Source organism: Clinocottus analis, unplaced genomic scaffold, assembly GCF_023055335.1.
Source record: "Clinocottus analis isolate CAN_PGR_092001 unplaced genomic scaffold, fCliAna1.0.p SCAF_22, whole genome shotgun sequence".
NCBI lineage: Eukaryota > Metazoa > Chordata > Actinopteri > Perciformes > Cottidae > Clinocottus > Clinocottus analis.
The window spans coordinates 1,925,530-1,939,243 of record NW_027175954.1 but is presented as its reverse complement, the minus strand read 5'-3'; the positions used below and the strand labels follow the sequence as shown (position 1 = coordinate 1,939,243).

Here is a 13,714-nt window from a genome sequence, read left to right as displayed (position 1 = left end):
AGTAAACAGACACAACAGTCTTTCTCGAACTGTCTGGCTGCGTAGAAAGAACAGGTCAGTGTGTGCGATGCGTTCACTGACAACGTAGCTGCCGGCTTTGTGCACATTAGAAAATCTATGAGACCAAGTGTGTGTCTGTGTGTGTGTGTGGGGTTGTTACGTCTGTTACGAAATAATGTAGATTAAGATGTTTTCACCTGTAGGCGGAACTTTTTGGGGGAGAGGGGGCAACGGGGGACGGTATGGATTTCCTATCACCTTGGTGACAAGTGTATCAGTTAAAAAGCCTTGTTTTACAGGAGAAGCTGTAAGTGTGCAGTTGTGTGGTCGCCGATAACAAAGCAGGAGCGTTGTGTTGTTCACTCCATACTATTACTACTGACCTTTAAACCTACAGGGAGCCATTTGTCAACATTTGAAGAGCATGTTTTTATAGATCAACCGTGCGACACATATTCACACACACATATTCACACACACTTGATAGCTGTTATTGATTACATATTGTGTGTCAAATGGCTCTACTCAACGGTGAAAAGTTTAAGTTATTCCCAGACTCGGGCACGATAAATATTAATGTAACAGTGCCGCTACGTCGCAAATAAAGAATAATGCTGTTCAGCTTTTTACTTATGGTCAGTAAGCCATAACAGATTATGCTGTTTCATTTAAATATAACAAGACAACATGTAATAACTCTAGCTGTATGACGCATTGTTTGCAATGTTGACCTGCTTTGTGAAACTGGATTTTCAAAATATTGTTTTATTCTGAATTTGATACAGGTAATAGACATTTAGAAAAAAAAAATACCCTCTTCTTTTCCAGAAATCAGTTGAGGGGATGAAAGAGGGCGGCAAAGGAGCACGTTAATCAAAGCATACACAGCTGCATACAAACAGGAATATTAGTGGAATATTCATTTTCATTAGCCATGGAAACAGTTGCGAAGGAATATTGTCTTTTTGAGAATAAAGGCAAAAACAAACATGTTGTACCTTTGTTTTTCAGGAATTAAATCAACTAAATGAGCAAATTAGCACTCCCAGATGATTTTATCTTGGTTTATTAATAGAATGACCGGAAAATGTACCAATATATGAAACCTACAACTAATTCAGGCAGCCAACTGAGCTCACATGGCTCACTTTCTGTACTGCAGCATGTATTCAGCTATATTCGCCACTGTAAAAAGCGTGAACACAGAATCACGCTTTATTCCAGGTTCAAACAGTCGTGTGAACCAGAATTAGAAAATGACGGCTTATTTCCTAGTGTGACGATTGCCGGCTCCTCCGAGCAGCTGGGGGGGGGGGGGGGGGAGGAGACGGTGCTCGAGAATGAGGTGTGTTCCTCCAGCTGAGCGAGCGCGTGAGACGGGAGCGACAGCGAGAGAAGTCACCGCTAGTCGTGTGGTTAATTGGAAGCAGACATAATTAGTGCTAATTAGGATAATAGCCATTCGTCTAGAGATCCATCCACCTAATGGGACTACAACAGCCACTCAGCTGCACACACACACACACACACACACCCAGGCACATTTTTTTGCCATTCATCCGGCTGCCTTGTTAAAAAGAAGGTGGTCTTGTACTGTGCTTTTAATGTGCGACCTGTTGCCACTGATATTTGGACCATGAAAAGCCAAATGTTTTCCTTGGCTCGTCTACGTGAAGAGGCGCCTGTGCGACGCCGGCAGACGTAAAGCAGAGGTAGAAAGGAGGTGAGTCACGGAGCTCCTGTCGCTGAACAAACAGACGGGAGAGGGGGGAAAAAGAAAAAAAAAAGTCTCCCTTCTGTGTTTACACGGCATCTCGCCTCATCCCTCTCTCCTCTCCTCCCTTCCTGCCTCCACCTCACCCTTGCCCTGCTTTGCTTTCCTTTCCTGTACTGTTGCATCCCCACTTCTCTTTCCGCCTGTCCCCCGGTACCAGCCAGGGGACATTAAACAAACGTGGTCTGTCCAGCAGCTCCTCCCTCTCTCTCTCTCTCTTTCTCTCTCTCTCTCTCCCTCTCTCTCGCTCTCACATACACACACACCAATTACTTCTGGACTGCGGGCTGAGTATGCACACGCATACTTGACTATGTGTGCAAGGGAAAGCACTTCCTCTGCGTGTGTGTGTGTGTATGCGTGTGCGCATGCTTTATGGAGGACATATCGGCAGTGGCAACTGGCCAAGCCGGCGAGCGAGCACAGAGAAGTCTCCCTCTCTGTGTCCGTTTGACCGTTTGAAGGAACTGTAAAGGTGATTGAGGAAGCCAGGCTGTGATTTAGGCAGTGCGTTAATTACAAGTCACAGAGCTGCAGAGTGTGTAGGGCAGGAGGCAGGGAAATGTTTTCTGAGTCAGTGAAGGGGCTGTTAAAATCTCTCTCAAACACATTAGTGTTCATTACTGTTGTAACCTCTACCATCTTTCTTTCTTTCTTTTCCCTTCCTCTTTCACCCTCTTTATCGGTCTCATGTGCAGTCACATATGCAGGCTGTATTTCTCTGAGTGGAAAAATCATTAGGAGTCACCGTGCAGAACTACGACATTAACAGAGAATAACTTCAGATTCGGTTTCGTAAAACGAGGGTAATTAATAAAGCGTGAACAGAAGCTGAAATACAATTTTGACATGAAACTGACCAAAAGTATGAAGGCGAGTGAATTTAAGTGAACTTTTGAAATGTTGCGTAAAATGTGAATTATGCACTTTTATATCATTTTTGACACATGCAGGTGAAAAAAAAAAACCGCCTTAATTGAGCGTAGAAAACCTTTTCCGCTGTTTTGAAAGTTTTATCGAATTCCTAGGCTGATAAAGTGGTTTGCCTTGATCTTTACCACTCGTCAAAACGAAAAGGCATCATGTGCAATTTTGCAGGAACAGAGTGACACCTTTAAAAAGTATTTTTTTTGTCTGACTAATAACCTGAAACTGGAAGTGTCAATACATGAAGCAAACTGAACTGTAATGATGAGATGAACAAAATAGTCGCCCATTAAACTTTGATTTAATGCCCGACGGTCACCTTAAACGAACACGGACGCTTCCTTGTTATCATTTTAATGTAGTCCGAAATTTTTGGACTTGATTTAAATCCAGATAGACACAATCCAGGCCCTCTAAATAGTTGATGCACATTTTTAATGCATCAGCACTCTGCCTCCATTATTTCTTCTCATTTGGTTCAGCTCCAGCGGGCTTATTACAGCGACGTGGAGCTGCTTTGCAGATGTTTTGTTTTCTCCCTTTTGTTGATTACACGATAAAAGGGTCGCAGACATTTCTTGTTTTGTTTCAAGTGACTTTTTTTTTTTTTTTTTTAGTTCTAAGTGATTCTTTCCGAACAAGTTTGGAACCAGAAGCACACTTAATGGATCTTGCAGCAGGAATGCCAACGACACCCTGCTGAGCAGCGACAGCGGCACGAGGCACATACTGCTGCATGAGGGCTCGCAGTATAAAGGAAGTCAGGCTGTTTTACTTCCTAAAACTGTTTTACTTCCTTAAGAAAATACTTTTTTAGGTATGTCAACATGCTATTGTTGAACTGAGTCATATTAGTAAACCAGCTTTATAACTTCATTGATGAAGACAGACTTCGACGGCATCGAAAGCGTCAACGACTTGCCGTGTGTTGTTAAGATGACTTTCAAAAGATGTTTAAAACCCTCTGGGATCTGAGGTCATTTTCTCGACTTTACATAATTTCTTAAATTCCCTTTTTAAAGTCACTTGCATGTGTTTTACATCTAACATTGCAGAACAGTCTCAGATCTGTATAAAATGAGGCACCATTGTCCTAAGGCCCGAGTGTAACTACAGGTTTTAATAATGTGTTTTGGTGGAGGGGCTTCCCTTCTGATCCCACTACAATCAGGCACTGATGACCGTTGAGATGTGAACTAGTGGCTGCTGTGGAAAAAGAGACTCTTAAAGCTGCTGCAATTACATCATAGTTTGACCAAACTTGAAATCTTAATTTAGCTTTTCAACTTTTGCCTTTGCTCACATTTGTAGCAATCAGAATCTTAAACAAATGTTTCTTGTTCTTCTTGTTCTTCTTCTTTTTTTAGATCATTTTTGGAGGCATTGCATTTTGACTGAGCAAGAGGATTAAAGAAAGTGCAGCAAATATACTGTAAAACAAATCTTCAACCCCAGGCTGCGTTAACAATAGCTTCATTTAAACTATGCATGGAAAATCAGTCACTGTCAAGCTGCTGGCAGCAGAATGTCAAGAGCGGCATTGGTCCAGTTCTCAGTCTTAACTCAGTCAGACTGTTTAATCCCATTACAAAAACACATCTATCATATTTTCCATAACTACATGAAACTGCAGTCTGTATGTGAAAACTGGAAAGTGGCAAAGTTCAGTTCTCTTCATTGATTTAATTCTCCGTTCACCGGCGGGATCAGTTCTCTCTGTTCCTCGCTCTGCACTGTTTTATTACAGTCGTGTAGAAACCCTTACATCATCTCAGACCTTCAGCTTCTGCTTGAGCCCAATTAACCCCGGAGCATCACAACAGGAACTGGTTGTCAGGTGTTGCCATCGGCCTCTAAAAGATTACATTTCATTGAAATTGTTTTCGCTGGACGCTCAACGATCACTGAATTGCAATTCTTCTTTATTTTGTATTTGTATGCCTCTGACGCGGCAATCGCTGTGGCTCGCGGCGTTATGTTTCCAGATTGTCCGCGTTATCGGATATCTCAGGAACACCTTGAGGGAATTTCTTCAAATTTGGCACAAACAAGGATTAAGGGATCATTCATTGTCAATATGCAAAACGCTGTTGAACAACACAATGTAGTTGTATCTCATTTGTGACTTAAGAAAAACATGACAAAACCAAAAAGAAGAACTTTCATACACTCCCATAGTGCATTTTTTTAAAACATTTGCATCAGGAAAAATCTAAACAGCAGCGACAAAGCAATTATCTGGGCAGATATGACGGCCGGCACCTTAACGCCGACATCTTTACCGGGTTTATTTCATCCACCTTACTTCCTGTGATCAGATCTCAGTCAGCAGTAAGCTGGGTAGTTGAATAGCATCAGGTCCTAGCTGGGTTAGCTTAGCTTCCATCTCGGCTCTCCTTGCCGGGGCGATGGACTCCGCTATTGGTGGAGCTCGGTCCTGCTCGGTGTCTCTCTGTCACATACATGTGCTCCAGCCTTAAACACTAAAAGACAGCAAATTTAAACAAGTAGCAAAGTTTAGCGTAGCGACCGGCCGCTGATCTGATTCGATTCTTGTGGTCACAGGTTAAGCTCACTATCGCATTCTCCTGTACACAGAATGCCGTGAGGGAATTTCATTACATCTGGCAGAAGCATCCTCTTGGACTGAAGGATGATATGAGTAGATTGTGGTGGTCAAAGGTCACCGTGACCTCACAAAACATCTTTTGGGCCATAACGCAAAAGCTCATATGCTAATTATGACAATTTTACATAAACGTCTAATAGGATAAAAGGATGAAGGGATGACATAAACTGCAACTTGACTGATTAATGGAGGCAATAAATCGCGAAGCAGTAAATTCGAAAGTTTATTTTATTATTTTACGTAATAAGAATTGTAATTCCTAATGGGCGACTTGCACGTTAAACCTCATAGAGTCTAGTGAGTTCACAAGACGCATGTATTGGGTTTTTGTCCAAATTGAAATATTAACAACAATCCACCAATGAATTTCCATCCATATCAAGGGTCTGAAAATCGATAGAATTAAAAGAACAAAAGGAATAATACTTTCAATAACAAGGATGGCTTGTTCTGGTAATGCTTACACAGCAGTTATCGCTGTCAGCCTTTGTTTGCAGTTGTGCAGACAAAGTAAAACCAGCCAAACAAAAAGCTATCATAACACATGTTGATGAATATGGTTCTGAAGCTTTCCCCCCTCCTCTCCGCTTTCAAAACAATGCACTCGCTGCAGCAGAGTTTTATAGTAGCCAATTACTTTGGGATAGAAGACACCACACCACAACTCACGCTGACAGGCAATTTTGAGAACAGGAAAGCTTAAAAATTTGAATACCTCAAGCCGGTTGCTTTAGCAAAATCCGTAAATTAAGCTGGTTTTATACATACACACACACACGCATAATGTAACACCGCGTACGTTAACTATCAATCAACCCAACAGAGAACGTATTCATGTGTCCACGGACTTAAACACAAATCTAAACATCCGGTCGAAACGGCTGCAAAGAACGGTGAAAGGTCGCTGTGTGTGTGTGTGTGTGTGTGTGTGTGTGTGTGTGTGTGAAAGCTGTCTGGACGTGGTTTACAGTGTATCCCTCCTCCTGCCCTGCCGTCTGCATGTCAGATGCAGTGAGCTTTAAGAAGGTGGCTCGCTGCCTATCGGAGATAGAGAGGGAGGACAGACAGGGCCGAGGTGGTGGACTCGGTTTGGCAGGAGAGCCAGTTCCCAAACACGCCGTGCACACAAACACACACACACACACACACACACACACAAACACTTTCGCGCATAGTTATAAAAACACTCTCATACAGGCACAGACTCTCTCACTCATCCTCTGGCCTGCAACATGTTTGTGTTAATTAGCACTTGGCACACTTGTATGCGCCTGTGTGTGTGTTTGTGTGTGTGTGTGTGTGTGTGTGTGTGTGCTTGTGGGTCTGTGTTCAGCAGTCAGCCTTGCGGTGCGGACACCCCGAGAGTGTTTATTAAATGAGTCTTGGGGCCAAACACTTAATGAAAGACCAATCTGGCTTGGTGCTTTGGTTCAAAAAGAGTCAGGGGTGGGGGGGGTGAAGGGAGGTACGAGAGGCCAGTTGTATGGAGTCAGGGGGGAGGATGGTGTGATAGAGAGGCAGCTAGAGAACGAGAAACGGATGAAACCTAGAATGAAATGTGCAGATTGTAATCCGAGGGAGTAATGGAAAATGGGATATAAGAGAAAGACGCAGCTTTTTTATTTTTTGAAGCTGGGGTGAAGGATACAAGGAGAAGTGGGAATAGGATGTAGTTGATTACTGTGTTTTAATTTCACTCTTCTGCCCGGGGATACATTTTCTCACACACACACAAACACACACACACACACATACACACATAAGCATGCAGAGCCATGCACTGTTTTACAATTGAGTTTGTCTTTAATTAGAAGAGCCAGAACATTTTTGTCCAATTTAATTAGATGTTGAACTAAAAGAGAGCAAGAAGTTGCATGTTGAGTTCATGGTATATTAAATCTCAACTACATTGCCATTCAGTCCAATACGCACACTTATTTATATGCTGGTGTGTGTGTCTGACTATATTGTAACTCTTATGATGAGAATGTATAACCACCCTCCAGCCGCTCTGAACAAATAGGGACATTCTCTTTTCTTTTCTTTTTTTTTTAGAGGAATTCCATGTTAATGTAGGTCCCTTTAATCTCAAACGTCGCCTGACTTCTTAATGGCATATTTCATCTATTTCACTCTGAGCTTTTGGGGATATGGAAAGTTACATTTTGAAAATGGATGCTAAAAATGAAGCTTCAGACCTCCCAATATGGAGCCAATAGAAGTGTGCAGCACTTCACTGTAGCCATCAGCCACTGTCTTAGCAAGTAATTTCCCACATAAATAGTAAATTGTGTGTAAACGAGGGGAAAACGACACAAATAAAATGGCTTTAACGCAACAAATGTTCAGACGTTAATATGCTCTCCTAATTGGTCTAACTGCATTCTCACAACCGGCCACTGAGCTCCTCTAACTTTGACTATTAAGAACTTTGTGGATTTAGATTCTCTCTCCTCCCACAAACACTATAGGCAAGTGAAATGCATTTATCAGCGCACACTAAAACCGATGTGATAAAATGGGCTGGTCAGTGCAGTTAATGAGCTTAACGGCACGAAACTGCGCCACAGACCTCGGTGAGGATGCGGCGTCTCTCCTCACTGCGGGAGAGAGCAGAAAAAAAGGTTTTGCTAAAGCCTCTATTTCAGCCGGTGAGATGCAGTTGAGTGCACTCACACACACACACACACACACATGCATGCACACACGAAGCAACATGCACTCACAAAAATAGACTAGTGTTGGTGTTGAGTCTCAGGCTCTTGTGGACGCTCTCCTGGGAAATCACACTGAATAAAATTAGACCTGAAGAATTCTGTCTGTATGTGAGTGTGTGTCAAACAGGCCGCGCGTTATCTCCTCTCCTCGATCGATGTGTGGTTCAATCAGCCCCATCTTTATGTGCTGCTCGTGCAAACACCTCCATGTTTAAAGGACTATCCGGATCTCACGTTCATGGCTGCATCAGCGTAATCGTCCCCAAGCTGCGGTTGACGGTGGAGCGTATTGGCGGGGCTTAATTTGGTTGTGCCGGCACGCCGCTCGTGACAATGCAGCAACGGCTAAATGGAGGATATGAGGTGGCAGTCATGACGCCAAATCCCTTATCATCGGATAATCAAACAGCCAGCAGGTAGTCAAGATGCTGTGCTAAACTTTAATTAAATGTTTTCCAGCTTTAAAGTGTCGGCTAAGACAGTTCGGTAAGTTCTTTATTGTCATATGCACAACAATTACAGCGAAGCCGTCTTTGGCAATCAAATCCTCGGATCCCACACTCCTTCCAACTGTGCTCATTAGATAGGTGAAAAAGAAATGAGGAAATCACATCAAAGTAAATTGAAAAATACAACAGTGCAGGTTAATACTAGCAAAATATAGACAGAAATGAAAATATATTTTTAAAAAAAAGCATTGATGGCAGACAGTATTGCAAATGAATCTACTGAATACAAACAGGACCATGGTACATATGCATCCTGATAAACCTGGTGAGTCCAGGAGGAACCTGAACCTGCTGCCTCTCTCCACCGTCTGTCTCTTCCTGTCGTCCACAATCAGCTCCTCCGTTTCGCTGACGTTGTGATGGAGCTTGCTGGCACCGAGGTGCCGGGGCTCTGACCTCCTCTCCGTAGACCGTCTCGCCACCGCCAGTGATTATTGATTGAGTGATTGATGAATGCTGATCTATGCTCCCTGAACTTCATTTTCACACACGGCGATCCTCCGCTCCAGCCGGGAGATGGGAGCTGTGTGGGGGATCGGCTGAGAGCGTCTTTTTTTAGCCTGCATGCAAATTAGAAGTGTGTCCGGCGAGTCAGGGAGGGGTTAGGGGCATAGAAGATGTGACTTCATGATGATAAAGGCGAGCGCGACTGGGTGGTCGTTGTTCAATCAGAGGGGCTCTGGTCTCTTTGGGGGGGTCAACGGCGGTCATCTTGAAATGCAGAGACGACAGAGGATGAGCATGCCTGTGGACACACACATCTGCCCTGCACATCACGAGAGTCTTTTGCACTTTCTCAGCTGGGGGGTTGGTCTCAAAGCGTGCATAGAACGAGTTCAGTTCCTCTGGGAGAGAGGCAGACGTTGCCTCGGCACGGCTGTTTTTTTGCTCTTGCAGTCTTTGATGGTTGTCAGTCCAGCACACAGTTCTGGCGTTGGACCCCCGCCAGTTAGACTCAACTCTGTCCCCTTTGTTGTCTCTTCGCATTGCCAGCAGCTCTGTGGAGCGCGTACCGGGGATTTCCTTTATTCATGACTCAGCTTCTCGTCAGGTGCACGTGACATATGGAGTCGATTCAGATCGGGATAAGTGGCATTGATTAAAATGGAGTGGAAGCCACGCCCCCGACTGGCACTTTGCCAATCAGGTTTTTGGGGGAGAACGACTGGCTGCCAATTCAGCACTGCGAAACAATGCTGGGAGAACAAAACAATCTCACAAAAGCAGACACACAGAGATATTTTGTTTAAATTTACATCTTTCCAGATCAAAGAACACACTCCTCTTCCGTGTGTTTTCTTCTTTTACTTTTTATTTATAGAACCCCAAATCCCAAGATTGTCTTGCAGCGCTTTACAATCTTAACACGGCATACAGAATGTAGCTGTGTAGCTGGGGCACCGAATCTGACTCTATAAGAATAAAAGACTATCATCTCACTTTAATATGCTTTATTCTCCCTTTGCTCATATTGATTTTATACCAGTGTCAGTTCTCAGGTTAGAATATTGGGAGATTTACATTCACTGACATGCTGAAAAACACAAGTAGCATCACTAAAAACATCAACCCGCGCTTCCTGCCTGGCGGCATCTGTTTTTTCAGGCACACAAGTTCAAACGCATGAAAATCTGAGCTCGACGAATATATTTTTTACTTTCCCCCACACCTCCCTCGCTCTCCTCACCCACGCCGTCTCCCTCAGAAATCAACGCTTCCTATAATGCTCCCCTGAAAAAGCCACAGCAACACAAAGTTATGTTTGTAAGTGATTGTTTCTTATCTCTGGAGTGTTGGATCCTGTGTGTCTGCGAGTGTGTGTGTGTGTGTGTGTGTTGTATGTTTGTGCTGTATTGATTGCCGCTGGTACGTGGGGAAATGAGGATGGATCAGTGTAAAGGAGGGAAGAACAGAAGACAATACACAAACAACGAAAATGGCCAACAGAATAAAAGGGACACAAAATGAGCCACGTATCAATCTGAGACAGGAGGAGAGATTTGTTTAAGCTCTCCGAATCCTCTTTCCTTTCTGATGAATGTATTCAATGTACCCCTCTCCCCCTCCTTCCTTCTCATGAATTCTAAATGATCCATGTGCCAAATACTCTGCTCCTATCAGAGTCTGAGTTTGAACAGAGTTCTTGTCTCAAACGGCACGTTTTACTTTTTGGTTCTTGCTGTTTTTCTGTTTTCTAATTCCTTGTTGCCGGTGTTTTTTTTTTTTGTTTGCGCCCCACAGTGCAATCACGTTGGACAATCAGCTGGTCGTCCTGGCCGCCACGGCAGCGGACGCCGGGCGCTACCACGTGGAGGCGGTGAACGAGATGACGGGAGAGCACGCGTCGAGTCCCGCCGTCTACCTGAGCATCTCAGGTAAGACGACGTTTTGACCGACTCTGAAAGGTTTGGGTCTCATATCAAAAACCGAGTGAACAAGTGGACGTTCAGCAAAGTCAGCATCAGTAAGTGAAACCATGCAGCATGATTATATCTCACAATTATATCTCACAAAGGAGCTTAGCTTATTCCATCATCAGATATGATTGTGGATTAAAAGATTTTCAGAGTCTTTGAGAAATTGCTACTTCCTCATTATTTGACTTTGTTTCACCTTTTTTTTTGAAGGCCTTTGGGAAGCTTGATTGGGTTCACCGTGTTATCACTCGTCTCGGGAATTGATAGCAAATTATCCAGTTTGCTGAGAGAAAAAACTAAAACGTTCAGTTGAAATTAACAGTTTTCGTTAGCTCAGAAGGAGGTTTGAGTGGCGGCGTATTTACTGTTGACAACCCGAAGATACAACCTGCAAATGAGACGAGCAGCGGCGGATGTGAATGTTCATTAAAAACATATCTCACACATTTAGAATAAGTGACATATTTTCGTGTAAACTTCTGTCGTCTCAACACAAAGCTTGAGACGACACAGATTATTGACATTGTAAGATTGGCTCGCGACACAAAAAGAGCAAGAAGACTAACTACTCTGGAAGCCTTTTAAAAATGCAACCGTCCAAACACGATCGCAGACGGACGTTAAGTGGCGTTATGAGTCAATGTCGTAGCTGGTTTTTTAACCTGCAGTCGATCTTTGACTGAGAACTAATGCCAGCCTGGTGAGCAAAGTTTGATTTTGGCCTTCATACTTTCATATCTTCTTGACATTTCAACGTAAGCTACAGGCTTTTTGTTTAGGAAAAAAGAAAAAGAAAAGCTGAGCGAGCTCAGAGGCGCAGCTTGTTGCTCAATTCAGAGGAGCTGGTCCACTTCAAAGGTCAGCCCACCTCCGGTGAGCCTGGACCGTCGCTAGCTCGCAGGCTAACCGCTGTCACTTTTAATAAGCAAGTAGCGACCAAGACATGCAAACTTCTTGAGGAGTTGTTGCTTTTCTTCTTTATTACAGCCCAGATTTAGTCGTCGGTCAAGAGGCTGCTGGCTCGTTGTCGGCGATCAAACACTCTTTATCATAGTTTTCCCTTGCCTGTTGGTGTGTTTTTATAATGTTGAATAAAACGGTAAAGTCACGCTCGCTCCTTTGAAAGAAGAATCCCAAATGGATGAATTGTTTGTGGTTCGTAACTGTTGGTGAATTGGCATTCACGCTTTGTTCATTAAGAAAGACACAGCCTACGCTCACAGGAACTGATAAGTTCTGTGACCCCTCCCCCTCCTTCTGTGTCCCCGCCTCTGTCACAGCCTTTATCGCTGAATCACTTTATGTCCTTCTCTCTATATCGCTTCTCCTTGGAGGCTGGAGGATAGACTATACTGTCTAACAGTCCTTCAGCCCAAGTGTTCGCTGTGGTTAAATGAGAGGAGGAGGAGGAGGAAGAGGAGGAGAGAGGGAGCACTCTGTCCCTTGTGGCTGTATAGAGTTTTAATTAGATTCTCTTTACAGGGTTGTATCCTTTGGCATCCTTTTGTCACAAATACACACACGCTGACACACACACACACACCATCGCATAAATATACGCACAGTACCTTGTTACAGCTGTCAGAGGGGAGTAGTCCCTTGGGTGTTTTTTAGGAATTGTAAGGCTATAGTTAGGCTTCACTGATCAGTCTTCGGTCATAAACGTCTCTGCACGCGCGCGTGTGTTTGTTTCTTTTTTATCCCTGTGTATTTTCCGCAATAAACAATTCTCGGGTAAATATCCATTGCTATAAAAGCAGCATGTTTGATTCGGTTATTTGCTTTTGAGATTGGAGAGGGAAGAAGGAGGAAATAAAATCTGGCGAACAAATGAAAGAATCCAAAGGGTGCAAGGAGCAAAATGTCAAAGAAAAGAGACAGAGGCAAACAATGAAAGATAGTTCTTCTCTCTGTATTTGAAGTCACTCCTCCGCATTAAAACCTCTACCAGCCGGTCGGTCGGTTACGGCTTTTGGAAATGGAGATGTCACAGATGCGATATGTCTGAAACTTTCAGATCATTTTACGTGTCCGCCACACCACAAACTACACTGATACCTCGTGAGATGGTGATTCAAAAAGTCTCTCCTCCGCCCGCCAGACGCCTGTACTGAGGGTGCACACTGAGCAGACTGGGCCTATTAAAGAGAGAGATCAGTCGAGGTCTGCAAGCAGGAGAAGTGGTGAGCGGCTGACCGCCAACACAAGAAACATGTGAATAAACTCTCGCAGTGTTTTTCTTTTTTTGTTCATCTGCAGTTCCTCTTTGTCTCCTCTTTTTCACGCTTCTTTTTTGTTGTTACATTTCCTGTCCTATCTCTGTTTCCCTCCATTTCCTGTCTCCCTTTTTTTTTTACTTTTCCTTTCCATTAAGCAGGATCTGAAGACAGAAGTTCATAGCTGTCAGTCAAATTTTCTATTTCTAAAAATGTTGTCTTTCTCTTCAGAAATTCGCCAGAATAAATGAGATACCTATTTCCTATTCTTCCCCTTTCTTACTTTGATTTGAGCGTTGTGCTCAACAGAGAGGAACAAGAGAAAGAGGATTGCAAGAGCAAGAGACAGAAAAGGAAGAATTAATGAAGTGAGTCACGGATGTAGACTGAGAATATGACCAACAACCTGTTATTTTCAGGACTGCTGCCTGGAGGAAGCTCTTTTTGTGCGTCTCTTGCACACAAGCACGGTCATTAACACTTAAGATGCACTCACTTGGCTTGACACGTTTGTGCCGTGTGAAG

The 13,714-nt window shown here is 43.5% G+C and overlaps 1 protein-coding gene across 5 annotated transcripts in view; it reads left to right on the top strand.

The window, feature by feature from the left end:
* Positions 1-13,714, top strand: part of LOC137792840 (protein sidekick-1-like) — a 214,878-nt gene that overhangs the window by 98,619 nt on the left and 102,545 nt on the right. For all 5 annotated transcript variants that reach the window (XM_068588606.1, XM_068588607.1, XM_068588605.1 and 2 more), the window contains one exon: positions 10,798-10,931. In XM_068588606.1, coding sequence (XP_068444707.1) covers positions 10,798-10,931 — 134 coding nt within the window. The remainder of the gene's footprint in view (positions 1-10,797; positions 10,932-13,714) is intronic.